Source organism: Gopherus evgoodei, chromosome 4 (genome assembly GCF_007399415.2).
Source record: "Gopherus evgoodei ecotype Sinaloan lineage chromosome 4, rGopEvg1_v1.p, whole genome shotgun sequence".
NCBI classification, from domain to species: domain Eukaryota; kingdom Metazoa; phylum Chordata; order Testudines; family Testudinidae; genus Gopherus; species Gopherus evgoodei.
Genome location: NC_044325.1, coordinates 87,080,677 through 87,100,715, shown reverse-complemented (window position 1 = coordinate 87,100,715; position 20,039 = coordinate 87,080,677). Strand labels below are relative to the sequence as shown.

The 20,039-nt window shown below is 39.8% G+C and overlaps 1 protein-coding gene across 1 annotated transcript in view; it reads left to right on the top strand.

The window, feature by feature from the left end:
• The window catches only part of ANO1 (anoctamin 1), a 136,548-nt gene extending 117,471 nt beyond the window's left edge, over positions 1 to 19,077 (top strand). The window contains exons 19-28 of the mRNA XM_030560115.1: positions 47 to 248; positions 1,260 to 1,371; positions 1,910 to 1,967; positions 2,063 to 2,163; positions 2,667 to 2,812; positions 5,890 to 6,042; positions 8,695 to 8,747; positions 12,154 to 12,338; positions 14,679 to 14,784; positions 17,480 to 19,077. Of these exons, the coding sequence (XP_030415975.1) occupies positions 47 to 248; positions 1,260 to 1,371; positions 1,910 to 1,967; positions 2,063 to 2,163; positions 2,667 to 2,812; positions 5,890 to 6,042; positions 8,695 to 8,747; positions 12,154 to 12,338; positions 14,679 to 14,784; positions 17,480 to 17,740 (1,377 nt within the window). The 3' untranslated portion in view covers positions 17,741 to 19,077. The remainder of the gene's footprint in view (positions 1 to 46; positions 249 to 1,259; positions 1,372 to 1,909; positions 1,968 to 2,062; positions 2,164 to 2,666; positions 2,813 to 5,889; positions 6,043 to 8,694; positions 8,748 to 12,153; positions 12,339 to 14,678; positions 14,785 to 17,479) is intronic.
• The last annotated feature ends 962 nt before the right edge of the window (positions 19,078 to 20,039 follow it).

The following is a 20,039-nucleotide window of genomic DNA, read 5'->3' as shown; positions in this document are numbered from 1 at the left end:
ACAGTGAGGTGCTTTTATAACAGATAATGCCATCTTGTATTCCCAGATTGGACTGACATTTGCTATCGTGTTTGGAGTCATTATATACAGAATCTCCACTGCAGCAGCCTTAGCCCTCAGCTCAACTCCCTCTGGCCGGTCTAGTGTTAGAGTAACTGTCACTGCAACTGCAGTTATTATTAATCTGGTGGTGATCATCATTCTGGATGAAGTATATGGCTGCATAGCCAGGTGGCTAACTCAGATTGGTAGGTATAAATCATTGTCAGTTCTATTAGATCAGTTATTTCGTAAAGTACAAAAACTACTTATTTACATAGCATCATTTTCTAACTTCAGACAGATGAGCAAAAACAGGAAATTCAACCATAAGGCTGCAATTCTATCTCCTTAGCTTAAAGAAAAAACATCGAAGGGCACATGAAATTGATTTTATTTTTAGCTGCTTTTTCTCTCCGCTGCTATTGCTCCAGTTATGACTGGGCAAAGTGGTTCTGCATAAATTAAAACTCTTGTGCCCAGTCATAACTTATTTTGGACATGCAACTTATTCTGGGTCTTTCTAAGGTTTGGTAATGTACAGACACTTTTTCTTTTTCACTTCCAATTATTATTTATTATTTATTTAGCACAGAAAATATAAAGCCATGGAAAAAGGAAGTGCCAAAACACTGTGGAACCAATTTTCTTGTGCTATTTTCAGACAGGACCAGAAGCAAAAGGGGCAAAAATTTTATCCAACCTCATGTTTTATGCTAGATCCATACTAATTTTACAGACACAAGTAGTTTGGATATTGTCATTGCAAGTGAGATTCATGGGAGTTCCAGACACAGAGTTGTTATCAAATTGGGGCTATTGTTTGAGAGATACTGTAAAGTAGGTCCCCAAATTACCTTTCTTCTTTCTCTAACCAATTTTCTTATCTTCCTCTGCCATAACTGTTTGTTTAAATGTGCAGTTCTGTCATCAATACAGCTGGCATGCTCCCATGGACTTCACTTGAGGACAGCCCTCCTGTTTTGTTATGCTCTTTTGTTGTTTTTTTAAAATCAGAATAAGTTATCTTTGTGGCTTGTTTCTTTTCCCATTGCCTTCAGTCGGATCAGGTTTCTCCACCTCAGTTTAAATATGTTCATATTTCCTTAAGGGGACAGTTGTTTGAATTACATTAGGGAGTTTTCGAAAGTCCCAACTTCATAGACCCGTAACACTTTCCAGTCCAGAAGTTTTCTTTATGTGTGTCTTGTTTACTTCAGAGGTCCCAAAAACAGACAAGAGTTTTGAAGAGCGGCTGATCTTCAAGGCGTTCCTTCTGAAATTTGTCAATGCCTACACTCCCATTTTCTATGTTGCTTTCTTCAAAGGCCGGTGAGTAACCTAAACATGTAGTTTGAGATTATTTTTGTATGCCCATGTTCTGTTTGAATCTCAGTGTGCAGCTAGTACTGGGAGTCTTAAATACATCTACAGATAGTGTGTGCTCCATAGAATTTGTCTCTCTCTCTCTCTCCTAATGCTTCCCACTTTTCTCTCTCATCTCCCCATGTTGTTTCATTTTAAGTGAAATTTGTTTATTTTTCTTTTTTAGATGTACTTTTAAAATAAGTTTGCAGATATGTGTCTGTAATACTTAGGATGTACCTAGAAAACTTAGTAAAAACTTTATAATTTAACTAATTCACCAATTAAATTTAAAACAATAAAATTAAAATATTCCAAACACAAGTACCTAAAATTGTCCTTTTTGAACTTTACTATATGATGACAAATTATTAACTGATCCTAAAGTCCTTGTGCATGTGTAACTCTCACTCAAAGCATTAGCTATTTTACATGGAGGACTGAAGGATCAGATGTATAAAAAAGGTAGAACATAATTCCAATCATTGTTTCCAAACTCTCCTAGATTTGTTGGACGTCCCGGAGACTATGTCTACATTTTTCATTCTTTCCGAATGGAAGAGGTAATCGCTATTCAGCACTGATCAAGAAAATAACAGTGAATCACAATCAAATGATTTGGCAAAAATGCTGACTTAATCTCCTTTCTTGGCTTTAGTGTGCCCCTGGCGGTTGCTTAATGGAATTGTGTATCCAGCTTAGTATTATCATGTTGGGCAAACAGCTGATTCAGAATAATCTCTTTGAGATTGGTATCCCGTAAGTAACATAGTTACCTTCATTTTATAACATTTGTAAAGTACACTGCATATCAACCTTTTATGATGCAAACATCTGGCTTCTTTTGGTTTATAGTCCTCATGCAAGGAATCTGTACAGCAAGACTATGCCTACAATATAGCTGTGCCTTTGCACCCCACAGCATTTTCAAACTCCTCGTGTATTTTTGTAACATGCAGATTTCTTTGAAAAATGTTAAAGACTATTGATTTTATACTCTTTACAGCTGAGTTTGATGTTCAGCATTTGGTTCAGTTGTTACCAGATTTGAATATCAGTGAGTGTTGATCCCTAACTGCTTGTCTTTACCTTTGGCTTTTACACAGTTTTTGTACACATTATGGAAACTGATGACATAAGGCTTTTTTGTGCCTACTGCGTGAATTTAACTGTCATTCCTGAAGCATCCAAACAGGGGTGTGGTGTGGTGTGTTTTAATGGGGAAAAAAACCTGCTGAGATGATCATTTTTGTTTCTTCCAGAAAAATGAAGAAATTAATAAGATATATCAAATTAAAGCGACAACGCTCTTTAGATCATGAGGAGCATATGAAAAAAAAACAACGCTATGAAGTGGACTATAACTTGGAGCCTTTTGCTGGGCTTACTCCAGAATACATGGAAATGAGTGAGTGAAGTGGAAAATAATTAAATAATTAAATTTAAACTGTAATGACTTTAACTGTGGAGATGGTGAGTTGAGTTCTTTGAACTAGCAGATATGATTCATGTTACACTACTTTATAAAGATGTCCTCCCTGGCAGTAACTGAAACCCTGCTGGCTGCTACGGATGACTAACTGGTTCATGTGGTATGGCATCATGGACTGGGTGTATGTATACCACTGTTCTAGAGTGGCTAACTTAGAGAAGAGCCCTATAACAACAGCTCAAGTGGAAAAGGGCTGGCTTCTACCTCCCATACCATACGTTTGTGGTAATAGCTGACAGCCATGGTTCCATATACCTCGATACAGTACTGAAATACCAGATGTTATCTGTTGATCTTTGTTACAGTAACAGTAACACACAGTTTGAAATATACTATATTTATAGCACCATGTACATTTGGCTCCAAGAGACAAATTTTGCTCTTAGTTGCACCCGTGTACACCAGCGATAATTCCACTGAAATTAGTAGAGTTAATTCTGGTTTAAGAGAGCACAAAATTTGGCACTGTTACCTCAATTCTGGGCTGAATCCTCACAGATACTCCAGCGATCTCACATAGATCACACACAAATTGTTATTAGTAATTAGGGCTGTCGATTAATCACAGTTAACTCACGTGATTAACTCAATTGCACTGTTAAATAATAGAATACCAATTGAAATGTATTAAATATTGTGGATGTTTTTCTACATTTTCATATATATTGTATTCTGTGTTGCAGCTGAAATCAAAGTGTATATTATTTTTGCTTGCAAATATTTGCACTGTAAAAATGATAAAAGAAATAGTATTTTTCAATTCACTTCATACAAGTATGATAGTGCAATCTCTTTGTCATGAAATGACAAATGAGGATTTTTTTTACATGGCTGCACTCAAAAACAAAACAATATAAAATTTCAGATCCTACAAGTCCATTCAGTCCTACTACCTGTTCAGCCAATTGCTAAGACAAACAAGTTTGTTTACATTTAATGGCGATAATATTGCCCTCTTCCTATTTACAATGTCACCAGAAAGTGAGAACAGGTATTTGCATTAGAACAGGGACTTATGGCTCTCTAAGCTTGGATGAAGTACCAATTAATCAACTACATATTGAAATTTTTGTGAGGTATAACTCGCAAGTGTCTCTCCGTAGTTAGGGTTTGTAGAAACATTTAGGGGGGAAGCATTAATTTGTTGTAACACACCAAAGCACAGATCATAAACACAGAGCACTCTCAGTGACACAGTTTCTCTTTTCAGTTATCCAGTTTGGATTTGTAACCTTGTTTGTTGCATCCTTCCCACTGGCTCCTTTGTTTGCGTTATTGAACAACATCATTGAAATACGTCTAGATATTGCAAGGTATTTATGTGCCAGATCTGCTAATCATTTTTATGCTCCTTCAAGCTTCGGGCACCATTCCAGAGGACATACGTTCATAATGATGATGCTCATTTAAAAAAACAAGTGTTAATTAAATTTCTGACTCAGACCTTGTGGGAGAATTGTATGTCCCCTGCTCTGTTTTACCCAGATGCTGGCATATATTTCAAGTTTATAGCAATCTTGGATGATGACCCAGCATATGTTGTTCATTTTAAGAGCACTTTCACTGCAGATTTCACAAAACGCAAAGAAGGTACCAATGTGAGATTTCTAAAGATAGCTACAGCATTTGACCCAAGATTTAAGAATCTGAAGTGACTTCCAAAATCTGAGAGGGATGAGGTGTGGAGCATGCTTTCAGAAGTCTTAAAAAAGCAACACTCCAATGTGGAAACTACAGAACCAAACCACCAAAAAAGAAAATCAGCCTTCTGCTGGTGGCATCTAACTCAGCTAATGAAAATGAACATGCGTCGGTCTGCACTGCATTGGATCGTTATCAAGCAGAATCCGTCATCAGCATGGATGGATATGGTGGTTGAAGCATGAAGGGACATGTGAATCTTTGCACATCTGGCACATAAATCTCTTGCGACGCCAGCTACAACAGTGCCGTGAGAACACTTGTTCTCACTTTCAGGTGACACTGTAAACAAGAAGCGGGTAGTATTATCTCGTGAATGTAAACAAACGTGATTGGCTAAAGAAGAAGTAAGACTGAATGGACCTGCAGGATCTAAAATTTTACATTGTTTTATTTTTGAATGCAAGTTTTATTGTACATAATTCTACATTTGTAAGTTCAACTTTCATGATAAAGTGATTGTACTACAGTACTTGATTAGGTGAATTGAAAAATACTATTTCTTTTGTTTTTTTACAGTACAATTACTTGTAATCAAAAATAAATTTTAAGTGAGCACTGTACACTTTGTATTCTGTGTTGTAATTGAAATCAGGATATTTGAAAATGTAGAAAATATCCAAAAATATTTAAATAAATGACTTTCTATTATTAACAGTGCGATTAATCACAATTAATTTTTTAATCGCTTGACAGCTCTATTAGTAATTGATTAATTAGTACTTAATTTAAGCATAGAGTGTCAGCTTACTGTGTTGAAGCAGTGGAAGGGTGGCTGTAATCCACCTTCCCATTCTCCTCATCCTGGAGGATGCTAAGAACTGCTCTGTGTTATGCTGGTTGCTGCAGTCTCATAAGGACCATTCCAGGATTGATTGAAGTGTGGTGCATTCCAGCCCCACTCCCAGCATGACTCCTCCCTGCCTATGCCATACTCCCTATTCAGATGGGGAGCAGGTGGCCTGAAGCTGACTAAACCATCTTTGCATCACTCAGGGGATTTAATTATGTCAGAAGAATTCCCAACTGCCCCTTTAGGGCATCTTCATGGTTGGTTTGTGCTGCCTGACCAGCACAAACTGTCAGAACAGGGATTTATGGCTCTTTAAGCTTGGATGAAGTACCAATTAATCAACTACATATTGAATTTTTTGTGAGGTATAACTCGCAAGTGTCTCTCCGTGGTTAGGGTTTGTAGAAACATTTAGGGGGAAAGCATTAATTTGTTGTAACACACCAAAGCACAGTTCATAAACACAGAGCACTCTCAGTGACACAGTTTCTCTTTTCAGTTATCCAGTTTGGATTTGTAACCTTGTTTGTTGCATCCTTCCCACTGGCTCCTTTGTTTGCGTTATTGAACAACATCATTGAAATACGTCTAGATGCAAAGAAATTTGTCACTGAGCTTAGAAGACCAGTTGCAGTCAGAGCAAAAGATATAGGTAAGTAAATTATCTCATGACTAGGCTATTTGGTAATGTTACTCCTTTTTTTTATTTATTGATTGATGGGGGGAATTTTTTTTATGCTGTTGGCTTAATTAACAGGAAGATCTTTATAGTACAATTGAAAACATTAGAGTGTAACTTAGCTGTGAATTGTCATAACTTATCAAAGCTTTACTTTTAAAATATTAAGAGCAGATTAATCTTTTATTAAGTAAGCATAAAACATCTGAGGATCAGGAATGATCAATAAAACAGTGAAATATAGTGCATGGTTTTCCCCATCTATAGTTCTTCCTGGCCATGCAGGTTTTATTGCGGAAACAAAAGCTTCTGCATTAAAAACTCCAGTTACTCAGCTGGGCAGGGGAGATACATAGGGTCAAAGGGGAGACTGAGTGACTGCTGAAACATGTGGGAGTTATTTCAGCTGCTTGCTTCCTGGCCAGTATGAATTCTGGGACATTGAAAGCTAGACACAGCAGAGGACCTGGCTGAAACCAGGTCCTACAGTTGCATAGAAGCACAATACCAGATCTGCTGCCTGAGAATCTCTTGATGACAGAGGAGATGAGAGATGGATTTGCCCCTGCAAACTGTTTTCCCTCATTACCAGTTAATTGGATACTGGAAATTCACAAATAGAAAACTCATTGAAAAGAATTATTCAAGTTATAGTGTAAGTCAATATGAGCAAAGAAAATCTATTGTTAATTACCATACAATGTGTTCCCCAGTTTTGGGGCATTTCTAAATGCCCCCCCATTGTGCCTAGGTATTGAAGGACACATGACGGATTGTCTCCGTGGTCTTTTCCATTCCTTTTGTCAAATTTTGCCATCACCATCACACCCTTTTTTCTGTAGTTTGTGTGAGTTCCCTGGCTTCTTCAGCAACTGCTGTGTTTTTGAAATGTCTGTTTGTTGTAAATCAATGCTATTGAGATCTTTTAGGAGAATTTCAGATTAATTGAGTTTCTGCCAAGGTTCCAAGGGCCAAAATATCACCTTGTCATGAAGAGAACCACACAAGGCTTGAGACAGAAATCAACAGAAAGAAAGGAGGAGCATGCATAATGAGAGGGGATGTTCTAGCCAATAGAAATCCTATGCAATCATTGGCAGTGAGCAGAGGCCTGCTCCTGCTTCCCACAATGGACTCTTCACCAAGCACAACTTGTACACAGCCCAAGATTGGCCTTTAAACAGGAGCAGGAGAAGGCCCTATATCTGATTCTGTTACAACTCTGCTGGAAAAACAGATGCATTTGTCTACTCCCCTAGTTTTTCTGAAACATGAATTAAGGCACTGTTGCTAAATAGAGATATACTAACAATGACCAGATTTAGAATAAATGATGAGAAAGGTGGAGTTGACCGTATGCTTATTCATTGGTGTTTCATTCATTCACTGCCGCACCACCTGAATTGAAGTGGTTTCCATCATATACATGATTCACAGTTTGATTCAATGCCTCTCAGCACCCCCACTATACAATTTGTTTCAGCACTCCTGTACTTATTGGTTGCTCAGGGTTTATCTTAATTACATAGGATTTTCTAGGTTACAAGGTGCTAGTCCCTGGAAACTTTATGTATAGTAAACACGCACCAAACCAGTAGATGTTAGACAATTCATCTTGAGTGTCTAAGGGCTACAGAAGCTCAAGTCCCAGCTGGGATGCTGTTTTGTCATGAATTGTGGCCTTATACATCCAGATACCAGAGTCATTGGCACAGATGAAACCTGGGACATTCAGCATCAAAAGCACGGGCCCCTAGTACTTGAGCTAAAGGAGAACTCTTTTACCTGTGATTAGTAACCAGAAGGTTGTTACAATCTTGGGGGACAGTAGCAGGTAGGGTGCGTTATCAGATACACAAAATCAGTGTGTTATACCAAGACACCACAGAATGTAAGGAGAGACTGGGCAGTGAGATTGGATGATCTTTGTGCATCGTCCTTCCACCACACCCCCAGAGTTGATACTAAATTAATATGCTGTCAGTATAGCTTTTGAATGCACAGCCTCCATACTGTAGAAACCAGGCTCAGGGGTTCCCAGATACAGTGAAGTGGGCAGCAAGAAGAAACCTTACCAGAGTGGCTCCACTGGAACCATGCTGCTGGTGAGGAGGGCAGAGGCAATGCAAAGAAATAAGGCATCCATGTGGAAAGCCCTGGTTTATGACAGATCCCTTAAGACTGGTACTCTCATCCGGGCAATATATTCTGCAAAGGGATCTTCTGTGGAGATTCTCATTCCCCATGTGTCATTTTTTCCTCCTTCCTACCAAAAATTATTTGGGCCCATTTGATCAAACTTCCTGATTTTTTTCTGTATGTACCCGCTACTCTCTTCCATTTTGCAGTAACCTTGCCGTCCCTTCCCTTCCCTTCCCCCACAAAAGAGTGGCTGCTCAGGAGCTTTTAAAAATGAGGCAGGTGTCTAAATATGGATGTATGGAGCCATATTTTAGGTTCCTGTTGTATGAAATAGGGTTTATTACAAACTGAAGACATTAAAAACCTAAATAAAGCTGTAGTGATGTGCAATCATGAGACGTGGCAGATACATGATATTTTCAGTTAACAATGATAAGTTTAACAATCTGAAAGCATTTACCACCATGTTTGTCTTTCCCTTAGGAATCTGGTATAATATCCTCAGAGGTGTAGGAAAACTTGCTGTAATAATAAATGTAAGTAATTCTTTATCGGTAAAATTTGAATGCAATGGGCCTGATTCTCCACTCCATTACACTGGTTTTCTTCTAACTAATCTCCACTGAAGTCAGTGGAGTCACATGATTTAAAGCAAGCTAATGGACTAGAGAATCAGGTCCCGGGTTTAGTTTTACATTGTCACCGTGTATCATATATTATTTATGCATTATAAAAACTTACAAAATTAAAAGATTTAGCACTAAACACTAATTGGCAATAAAAGCCATAGTAAACATAATCAGTGGTAGCCTTGCATCTTTTTCCAGACTATTTTTACTGCATCTGCTGACCTTAAACTAACCTTGCTTCCTAGTAGTCTAGATATTTTGCAAGTATCTTTCCTTGACCACATTTTTAAACAAATGCTAATTAAAAAAACCTGTCACCCCTCTACACTTATTGGGCCAGACCTTCAACTGGTGTACATCAGTTTAGCTTGACTGCATTCAGTTTACACCACCTGGGGATCTGTCTCTTAATGAAGTGTTCCTATTAGGAAGATGTGATATGATCTATGTTGTTAGGACTCTGTGTAGCTACAGAAATTAATAGAAATGTTTTCATTTACTTCAGTGAATGCAGACCAGGCCCTTAGGAAAACATGCAAGACTACTTTGATATGTCATACAATCAGACTGCTTTGGATCATTTGAGTCTTCAGAAAACTTTTAGACTGGGGTTAAAACAGCAGAATAGCTCTGACTTTTGTTTACATTTACACATTTTTCTGTGTTTGTGTCTGTGTATATATTAAACACAGGGCCGCCGAGAGTGGGTTCGGGCCCCGGTGAAAAAAAATTTTCGGGCCCCCCAGCAAAGGCGGACTGGCTAAATAGAGCCGATGAAGCCGGGCCCCTTTCTGGACCGCCGGGCCCCGGTAATTTATACCAGCTTCCCTCTCCTCTCATCAGCCCTGATTACATGTGTTACACAAACAAACACTATTTCATCTCACAGTCCCTTCACACCCCACAAAAGTTAGATCTGTGTCAAAGTTACAAACAAGGTGAAAAGAGGGTCTAGGAACAACAAGAGAGGAGACAATGCTGGACATGTGACTCATTTTGAATACTGTGCATCTGTGGAGTCTCTGGTTTTCTCCCAGCTTAACTTCTAAGAATGTGATTTCCCCTAACATTATCTTATAAATAGATGTGGATGAAATCTTTCAACCAAAACTTTTTTCAGGAAAAAAATGCAGATTTGGGTCAACTGAAACATTGTGCAAATTTGTATAGATTTTATTGTATTGCTTTGGTCAAAAAAAGAAAAAAAAACCTACAAAAAATCCTAAAAAAGTAAAAATGTTTCATTTCAAATGAAACATTTTGATTCAAAATGGCTTTTTATTTTGAAATTACCTTGAATTTCATTTTGTACAAATTTAAAAAAAGGCTCAAAATCAAAATGAAGCCTTTTGCTTTGAGTAGAACAAAACATTTTGTATGACCCAAAATGATTTTTTTTAATGTTTCTATTCACTAAAAGTTTTGAAAATTTTCATTTTCAGGTCAACCCAAAATTATTTTCTTGAATTTTTAGACTTGACAGAACTAAACAAATCTATTATTTATACAGCTCTACTTTTAAACTCCTTCTCTAGCTACTAGACAGTTGTCACTGTGGAGTCTTCTTCCAACTGGAAGGAGAAGATGAGAGGCCACTCAGAGGCCTGTGCCACTCTTGAAGTGGTCCTCAGGATAGCAAAGAGTATATAGCCCATCACCCTCCCACCAAGCAGGTTAGCTCCACCATGCACCTCAGTAACTTGGGAAATGATTTCTCCACTGAAGACTGATCCAAAACCCATTGAAATCAATAGAAGGACTTCCACTAATTTCAGAGGACTTTGGATCAAGCCTTCATTTCCAAGCAGGGAAGTCTCATAGAGGCAGCACCCAGAACTGCTGACAGAGCCAGTTCCCAGTAAGTCAGTCTTATATTTTGGTGTGCTGCCTTTAATTTCCCCTTTCTCATCTTTCCTGCTTCTCCTCTTTTGCCTTAGAAAATTCTTCCTATTTTCCCACATTCCTCCCTGCAATCTCTCTTCAGGCATTACCCACTGCTGTTCTCTTTACTTTAATCTACTCTCTGTTTTCTATCGTAGCATAAACTTTTTGTACTGCACATACATGAGCTGAGTGCAAATTACAATCTTTCATGATAGCAATAAATGAGAAAAGCCAAAGGTATTGAGAACACAACTAAATTGGCTGTCCTTGTATTCTGTGTATCATGCTTCTTTATAAAACCTGAGGATAATATGAAATTTTAGTGACTGTAAAAAGGCCGTCTGGCCGCATGCTTGCTGTTTTATCTTGATCTAGTTAAAAACCTCATTAAAATTAACAGATTTTTGCAAAGCAGCAGGCATTTAAAGAGTTGATTCACCATAAGTTATTTGCAGCACATAAAAGTACATCCAGAGCAATCAATCAGGGCTTATACAATCCATCTGGGACCAGTTGTAATTGACGCAGAGGGAAACAGCATGGTATTTTTGCTTTTTAGCAATGTTATTTTGTACCGTCATAGACTTAACATAATTAATACATGACAGCAAAGCACAGTAAAATCTAAGACACCTTTAAGGTTGGAAACATTACTGGTATTTAATAAGAAAAATACCTGCTATTTATTTATTCTACTCATTTATCTAAGAATAGCAAAAGACCAAAAGAAAAAAACAAACAAAAAAAAAACAAACAACCCTGCAGTCTAAATCTCCAGAGTCTGGGTCTGATCTGATTGATCAAGTTGTAGTGATCTTTAGCAGCTTTTGCTACAAGGAGATCTTGTTCCCTTTTTGTTGTGATCAGCTACTATCTGATATGCAGAGCCAGTTGAAACACATTTATTTGGAGCCCCCATCTTCAAGGCCCAAAGCTTGGTCTACAATCTTCTCTTTCTGTCTACTCTAAACACAGAATGTGAGGGCTCACGATAGGGGTTGGGAGGGAGCTGAAGTGGGAACAGAAAAGTAGTGTGTCCAGGGCTAGCACATGTGTTTGTGGAATTCAAGGAATAGCGGATAGAGGTTTTCTGCTACATAAGGGTGATAGGGACTGAGTAACGAAAAAGGGGACAATGTCTGGATTCCCCAGGGAGCTCAAGTTGGCTGAGCTCCCTGGGGCAAGTTGGCTGAGATCTCTACTTATAGTTGACACCACGCAGCTCTGGAACTTGAGCAGCAAACATCACGTTGATGGGGTTTCCATATCCTTAGTGACCACTGGACTGCAGACTTAGACGTATTGTCTGAATCAGCCCACTGCATAACATTTCTTCAACTCATAAGCGTTATGTGGGAAAGATACACTTGCGTATATTATCCACTAAGCATTCTGAATATTGCATTCATTCTTTACTCTTATGGCTTAGGCATTTGTGATCTCATTCACATCTGACTTCATTCCACGCCTCGTGTACCTGTATATGTACAGTGAGAATGGCACCATGCATGGCTTCGTGAACCATACACTATCCTCTTTTAATGTCAGCGATTTTCAAGGAGGAACAGCTCCAAATGACCCAATGGAACTTGGCTACGAGGTTCAGATATGCAGGTACTCTCTTGAATGATAGTCATTTTAAATTATTTTCCCTGTTGAATGAAAGTACTAGCTTCTTCCTGTGTCTGGTGGGACTCATAGTTACACAGTCACATACCACCTGATTTAGGTCCTGTTGTAGTCTATTGGCAGCTCAGTCTTCTTTATCCTATATAGAGAGCAGTTACCATTGAAATCTTTGCATATAGGTAAAGTTACCACAGCACTTATAGCATATGCATTGCTTAGTTTGAAAAAAATGAGCTTACCATGTAAATGTTAAAAAACTTGTCAGGGCATTTGCAAAGTGTTTATTGCTGACTAAGTATTTATCAACTATTTGTGTTGGAGGAGGGAGCAAAAAAAAAAAAAATACAAACCCAAGCCTCCAACATTGTCTGTAACTCTTCTATCCAACTTCAGGATCTAGTATGATTGGTGAATTTAGGAGTTTACAAAGTCATAACCATCATCCTTCCAGCTCAGGATAGGGCAACACCACTTCTTAATCATCCAAAGCTGCTGGTGGATCAGTGCAAGGCACTTTTCTCCTTTGCTTGACCAAAAAGCCTCTGCATCACTTCTAGTCACTACAGAACTAAAGGAAGATTCTGGTAATCATATGAGGGTCTTCTGGAACATGCTATATTTTTGAGGCTTGTAAAATATCACATGATAATGTTGTGCTGTGACATGATGTTTTGATGCAGTTCCTTCACAGCATACTGATGCTTTGGGGCAACAAGATGACATTTTGCCAAGATGTCACAGTATTGCATCATGATTCAGCTTGGCAGGAATTGATTTAAATCGGTAGATATCAATAAACATCGATTTTAACTGCCACACTGAAATAGACAGGGGGAAAATATCCATTGGTTACAAACGATGCAAGTACAGCCTCCCCCATGCACCTTGTGTCTGCAAAGATTGGATGCCTCTGGCTCTGCAGCAGTGCAGAGAGACATCTACAGCCTTGCTGTCACAGAGGTGAGGGAATGGGGCCATGGTAGAGAAGCTGCGGAGACTCTCTATGTGGCTATGGGGCCAGTGATGCTAGATCTCTTCAGCACAAAGTGCAAGAAAGGCTATTGTCCTGATGGAGCGGGGCAGAGCAGAATATTTCAGCTGGTCAAGAAATCTGGGTCAACATTGAAATGCATTCTTTGCCTAGGCTAACTTAGATATGCATCAGCTTCAAAATGTCCTCAAAGCCTGCAATTGGGGATCAAAGTCAAAAGCAGCAATGAGAGCAATTCAAACAGCAAAGATAAGGACAAAGATTGGAGACATTACAGAAAAAAAAATGTGGGTTTTTGGTCTGTTTCTATTGGAAAATGATGGAAACTGACAAGAGGGGAAAAAAAGGTAGATCATTCAGAATTTTTCTTCATTTATACTATTTACGACTATCGAAATCAAAAGCTACTGTTAATATGCCTATTAAAATTAAAAATCACTTTTACTGTGACATGAAAGTGAAAACCAACTAGAATCAGCAAAGTTATCTACTCTTGGTACCTTTCCTTTCCGCTGTATCCCTGAGGTGATCTCTCTGGAGGGAGGAAATACCAGTTTGATTGAAATGTTTTCAGTGTAAAGTTATGACTAGAAGGGAAGAGTAGGCTTCATGGCCCAATACATAGCATCGTATTTTCTTCTTTCCTTTCCCCACAAGTCCCTTTTTAATTCCCATTCCATCTTTTCTCTCACGCCCCTTTCTTCTTGTAAAATCACATTTCAGAATATGGAGATATAATTCGTGCATACATATATAATAGAATGGTGCTAATTTAAATTCTTCCATTTTTTGGTCAGAATACTTTTTAAAAACAAAATAAAATTGCTGTTGATACATCAGATTCATCGAATATATAAGCCAGTGCTATGATGAAATTCTTCTCTCATACCCACTCAGCAAGAGCTTGGCTCCAATCTTCTGTTCTTCCTATGTGTGGAAATCTAAATATTGGAGTTCTGATCCGCCATATCAATCTGAGATCAGTATTTTGCTTGTATAGCTGAACCTGAAACATAAAATACCTCCCAAACTTGGAAGAAGTTTAGATTGTGATCTGAATTTTGCAGCTTAGCCCCTCTTTACTCTGAGTTTATATTGTTCATACTGATTAGAAAGCATAAACATTTAAGAGTCGTCATCTTCTAATCCACATAAAATTTGAAGGCTGTGTGTTAGTTTTGTCTTGTTTGGCTGGATTTTTACACAGCCTTTCTGTAAGAGGGATTTGTATCAAGAAGGTCTGAATTAGAGTTTAATGCATATTCCGTAATAAATCCTAATTGTGTGAACATTTTAAAACAACATCCTTGATTTATTATGTCTTTGATTTACAGATACAAAGATTACCGAGAACCCCCGTGGTCTGAAAACAAATATGAAATTTCAAAGGACTTCTGGGCTGTCCTAGCAGCAAGATTAGCATTTGTGATAGTTTTTCAGGTACAGTTTGATGTAAATCTTTTCAGACTCCTAACAAGGAAAGAGACATCACATATATATACATAAAACTATTCCTTAACTAAATGAGATGAATATCATTTACCAGTCAAAGGTCCTCCCTGAGGGCACTGATCTTCACAACCTTCTCAAGCATGATGCAATGCCACAGAACAGCCACAGGATGTATCCCCCACAGGGATACACTGCTCCCTGCACCACATGCAGTGTATATAGACCACTAACTTTAATGGGAGGCGAGACATCACTCAGGTCCCATTTAAATCATAAAAGCAGGGGTTAAGAAAGATTTAAGAGCAGACTTGGAGTAACCAATGTGCACTCAGTACACTTGCACAGGGCCCCCAACATGGGGGGTGCTCTGCTCACTGGATTTGATGGCATTGCAATGGGCCAAATTTGAGTGGTGATGTGACCCCATGTGCCATGTAAAAATTATACTCATTCAAATTTGGCCTGGCCACCTGCCCATCTTGTTCTGCGAGCATGGGGCAGGCAGTGGGAGTGAAGAGAGTCACTGGGCGGCCAGGATTAGGAGGAGTCTCCCTAGCCCAGGACAGCAGTAGAGTGCTGGGCTGGGATGGGGAGGAATAGGGGTCCCACTGGTGAGCCCCCAGGAAGATCCCAAGGCAGCGGGTGAGGGACTCGGGGTAAGTTGTTGGTGGGCTCTTGGGCAAGTGGGAAGGGATTTAGGGCTGTGGGTGAGGGATGGAGGCAAGTGGGGAATGTTAAGCAGTGGGGTGAATTGTGAGGGCTGTTGGAGGACAGTGGGGCATGTTGGGGGGCCAGGATGTGGGGGCTATTACAACAGGGGCTGTGATTCTGGGGGCTTCAGTGGGGAGGGACGTATGTCAGGGCTGATGGGATACATGGAGAGCTTTCAGGATAAGTGGGGACTGGGGAAGGGTTATTGGTGTATATATTGGTCAGGAGGTGCATTTGGGGCTCAGTGTGGTAGGTATGTATGGGTTGGGTGTGCTTCCTGAATGGCCCTCTATTCATGTTGTGCAAATCTGGCAACAGCTGGAGCAAAACTCTGAGCAGTCACAGCATCCCTCAGGTTTGCAGCCACTCCTCTGTCATGACCGCAGATGGTGTGGCAGTCCCTGGGCCTAATTTGAACCTCACCACTCCCAAGTTCATGTGCTCGCTTCTCTGTGGGCGGCCCGATGCAGCCTAATGGCCTCCCTCCCTGCAATCACCCCTTGGGAGGGGTAGTGTGCCCTAATGGCCAGAGTTCATATAAATTACTCCAAGCATTAGAGCAGTGCAGCCCAATGGCCCGAGTCATATAATTTCCCCCTTCGCAGATGGGGTAGTGTGGCCTAGCAGCCAGAGTCCAGGTAACTTGCCCAAGTGTCAGGGAGTGTGGCCCAAGGGCCAGAGCCCATATAATCACCTCTCTCAAACAAGGTAGCATGGCCTAGTGGCCAGAATCCATATGATTCCCATGGTGTGTAGGGCTGGTAGGGGGACCCAGGCTACACTCTCCACCAGGTCCTGACTCAGGGCCCTGGTAGTGGCAAGTTCCCCTTGACACCAGCTCAGCGGGATCCACCTGAAACATGCCGAGCATTTGTGCGACTCTAATGCCATTTTCCTCTAAAGTTCCCCTGGGTCATTTCCTACCATAATCTCTGGGTTCTCTGCTTCAGTGGATCCTCCATTCAATTCCCCTCCTGTGACATACTCCGTCTGGGCATCAGGGTGCATCCCAGCTTGGCTAGCTTCCGGATCCTGGAGCGCAGGCTGTCCCTCCTTGGAAGCTGGCGGCGTTCCTCCTTGCCCTCCAGCAGTCAGCCCAGACTGAGCAGCTCTGCAGGCTTTTATACTTGTTCTCCAGTTGGAGCATGCCCAGCAGAGCCTCAGGGGCGTGGCTTCCTCTGCTAGGCAGGAAGAGTTAACCCCTATGGTACCAATGCGGTGCCGCTCTGCCCCATCACAGTCCCCAATTTCCATAGAACACAGGGCCTCAAAATTCTTTAAATCAAGCCTGCTTAAGTGGTACATAGGCTGCTGTGCTGGTCCTGAGTGGATTTCATCTAGAGTCATTTCTGGAGCAGGCCAAAAAATGAATTTCTAGCCATGGGAAATGCCAAGATTTCAAAATTTGATTTCCTCTGAAATTGGGAGGAAAAAGCCAAGATCTCTGCATGTTTTGCTAAATAAAAATATTTCATATAATGGATTATATAAACATCAAAATTGAAGTCAAAACTAAACATTTTGACCTTATTGAAATGTTTTGATACTATTCCGTCAACATTTTTGACAAAATGGTTATGTTCCCATGAAATGTTCTTTTTTGTCAAATCAGCATTTTGTAACAGTGAACTGTTCCGTCAGAAAATCTCAGCCTTCTTAGTCATTTTTCATGCACTGTTAATGTTAAGCATAAACAGCCATATACCAACTACAATATTTCCCTCTGTCTTCTCATTACTGTATATTTTCTGCATCAGTTAGGGAGACCTATCCCTGCCATTTTCCCCTATGTCGCCTAATATTTATGGAAAAGTGATGGTAAAGATAATTGCTGACACATGGAACTTTCAACATGCTTGTGACAAAGAGAAAGGCCCAGCCTAGAATATTGTCCCTTCTGAACTACAACAAAAATCTAAATATTTTCATTTCATTTGATCTTGCTAACGTTTTCTTAAAATCTATTTTTCAGAACTTGGTCATGTTTATGAGTGACTTTGTGGACTGGATTATCCCAGACATTCCCAAGGATATTAGTCAGCAGATTCATAAAGAGAAAGTTCTCATGGTGGAGGTGTTCATGAAAGAAGAACAGGGAAAGCTGCAAATGCTAGAAACCTGGAAAGACAAGGACATGAAAAAAGGTGAAAACTGTAACAACCACAGCCCCAAGCTCTCAAGGAGCCAAAGCGGGAGCATGTCCTCCTGCCATTCATATCACATTGATGTATAGAAGAGGAAGGTAGTTTTGATTTGTTGAGGCATTCCATTGAGAAACAAGCCATCACTTAAAGGGCAAGACTTGATTTATATACACCCAGGTGAATGTTTAAGTATGTGCAACCATTTTGCTCCCATCTTTGTGAGAAGTGCACTTCTTATAAATATGGAAGGCCACATTCTATTTTGGATAGGAATTTTTTTTTTAAAGTAACGCAGGGAATTTTTATATTTCATAGTTAGATAACACTGTGGATGTTAGTATGTTTTAACAAAATGCTGGTACTTAAAAATGTTCTCTGAGAATCTGACTTTAGCTTATTAATTAAGAAATAACCAAAGTAAATTTCAAATAAGAATTTTAAATCTTTTTGACAGTCCATTCCTGAAAGGCTTCAGGCAGATCTACAAAACATAAGCAAAGTTAATTTTACAATGTGCTCTAGCATTTCATTTAACAGGAGAAAGGAAACAATATAAACCTTATATGGCATCTTCAGTTTCAAAAGATGCAGCTCAGCTCCCCTGGCAGACATAATCTGGATTTGAACTTGCAGATCCTAGGCAAACAAAACTCCCATTGTAGTCACTAGGCTATATACACTGAAGCTGGTGCAGGGTAAATTACCCATTGGGAGATTAACCTTATCGACAGGGATGTGGGCGGGGAGAGAATAGCTTTTTTTTTTTTTTTTTTAAAGCAGGGACTCTATAGGGACCCTGCTAGCAGTCTACTGTGCACTAGAGTCTTCCATTTGGCACTTCCCCACTCAGAAAAATGAGAAGATGAAGTCAACGCAGAGCATGTTAACCTTTATCCCAACTCTGCGCACCACTGACACCTCTTCACTGACCCAAAAAGCTCGTCAGGTGAATGATTCATGTTGATGCAGGTGCTCCAGTGCCCTGGACAGTATTGTGGTCTTGTTATATTCTATTATGGGTTCTGAAGCAGTAGCAGCACAGCAGCAGCACAATTTCATAGGATTTCTCAGCAGCCAGAACAATGTGGAGCATTTTCAAAAGTGTCCTGAATTAATGAGCACATGTATAGCTACAGTAATTTACACTGCCCCACCTAATATCTAGGCACCATTGTTGCTGAAAGAATACACCGAATCCATCTTTCCCCATCAGCTCCTTTTCTACAGCTCACTCTCCTTTGCAATGAAGAGGAGGTCACACCATCACAGCCACTTTGCTTGGCTACAGTCTACCCAACGTGGCAGACTTTCTGATCCTAATAACATCTACTATGCCAGGAAGAGTAAGGGTAGATTGTCACGGAGTGTGGGGAGTCCAGTCCTGTACCCCTCTTTCTGGGACCCACAGTGACACTCAGCCAGCCAGTAAAACAGAAGGTTTATTGGACAACAGGAACACAGGTTACAGCAGAGCTTGCAGGCACAGTCAGGACCCCTTAATCGAGTCCTTCTGGGCTTTCAGGGTGTTTGGATCCTAGCTAGGATACCCTGAATTCCGCCCACACAGCCCCAAGCCCAAACTCAAAACTGCTTCCCTCCTGCCACTCCCTTCCTTTGTCCCCCTTCCCGGGCAAAGGTGTTGACCTTTCCCCTCCCTTACCTAGCTCAGGTTACAGGCTCTGGTATCGTCCATCCCCTAAAGTCCTCCCCTGCTCTCCCATTCCCCACACAGACAGCCCCTACTCCATCACATAGATTCTGTGTGAATACGATCTTATTGTCTTTAATGGAAGTTTTGCCTACTCTGGAACTACAGGACCAGAACTTCAATTACAGGACTTTTATTTTGTCTTAAAATATGTTATCTTATATATAATATATATGTCATTTCCTTAAAATAAATCTAAAATCCTTATCTGGAATGCATATCCAGACCACATCAGTGCAACTGTTTCATGTATAGTACATTTTAGATTAAGGTTTGTCTAATGATAAACTGCACTTCCTAATAATATTGGTGCAATTAACCTCATTCCCTTTAACACCTTCTCTTGTCCATGGCACTTATACTGAAAACAGGAAACTAAACAATAAACTAAACCAAATAACTAAAATAAAAACAAAACTTTCAGTCTATCTACTGTATGGTTTGTTACAAAACCAAATGTCAAAAGACTTATACTTCATGAAAATAAGTGGGGGGCTGGGTGTCTTTTTTCTTTTGTTTGCCAAAGTAATTTAAAGATTTAAAATAGAACTTTAAAAATACCACACTTTGTTTTGTAATATTTATTGGTTTTACTATAAAGTATGTGATTACCTTCAGATGTTTTTTTCTGTAGTCTGTTCAAAAAGACACCAGAAGAGAAATTATGTGAAAAGAAGTGA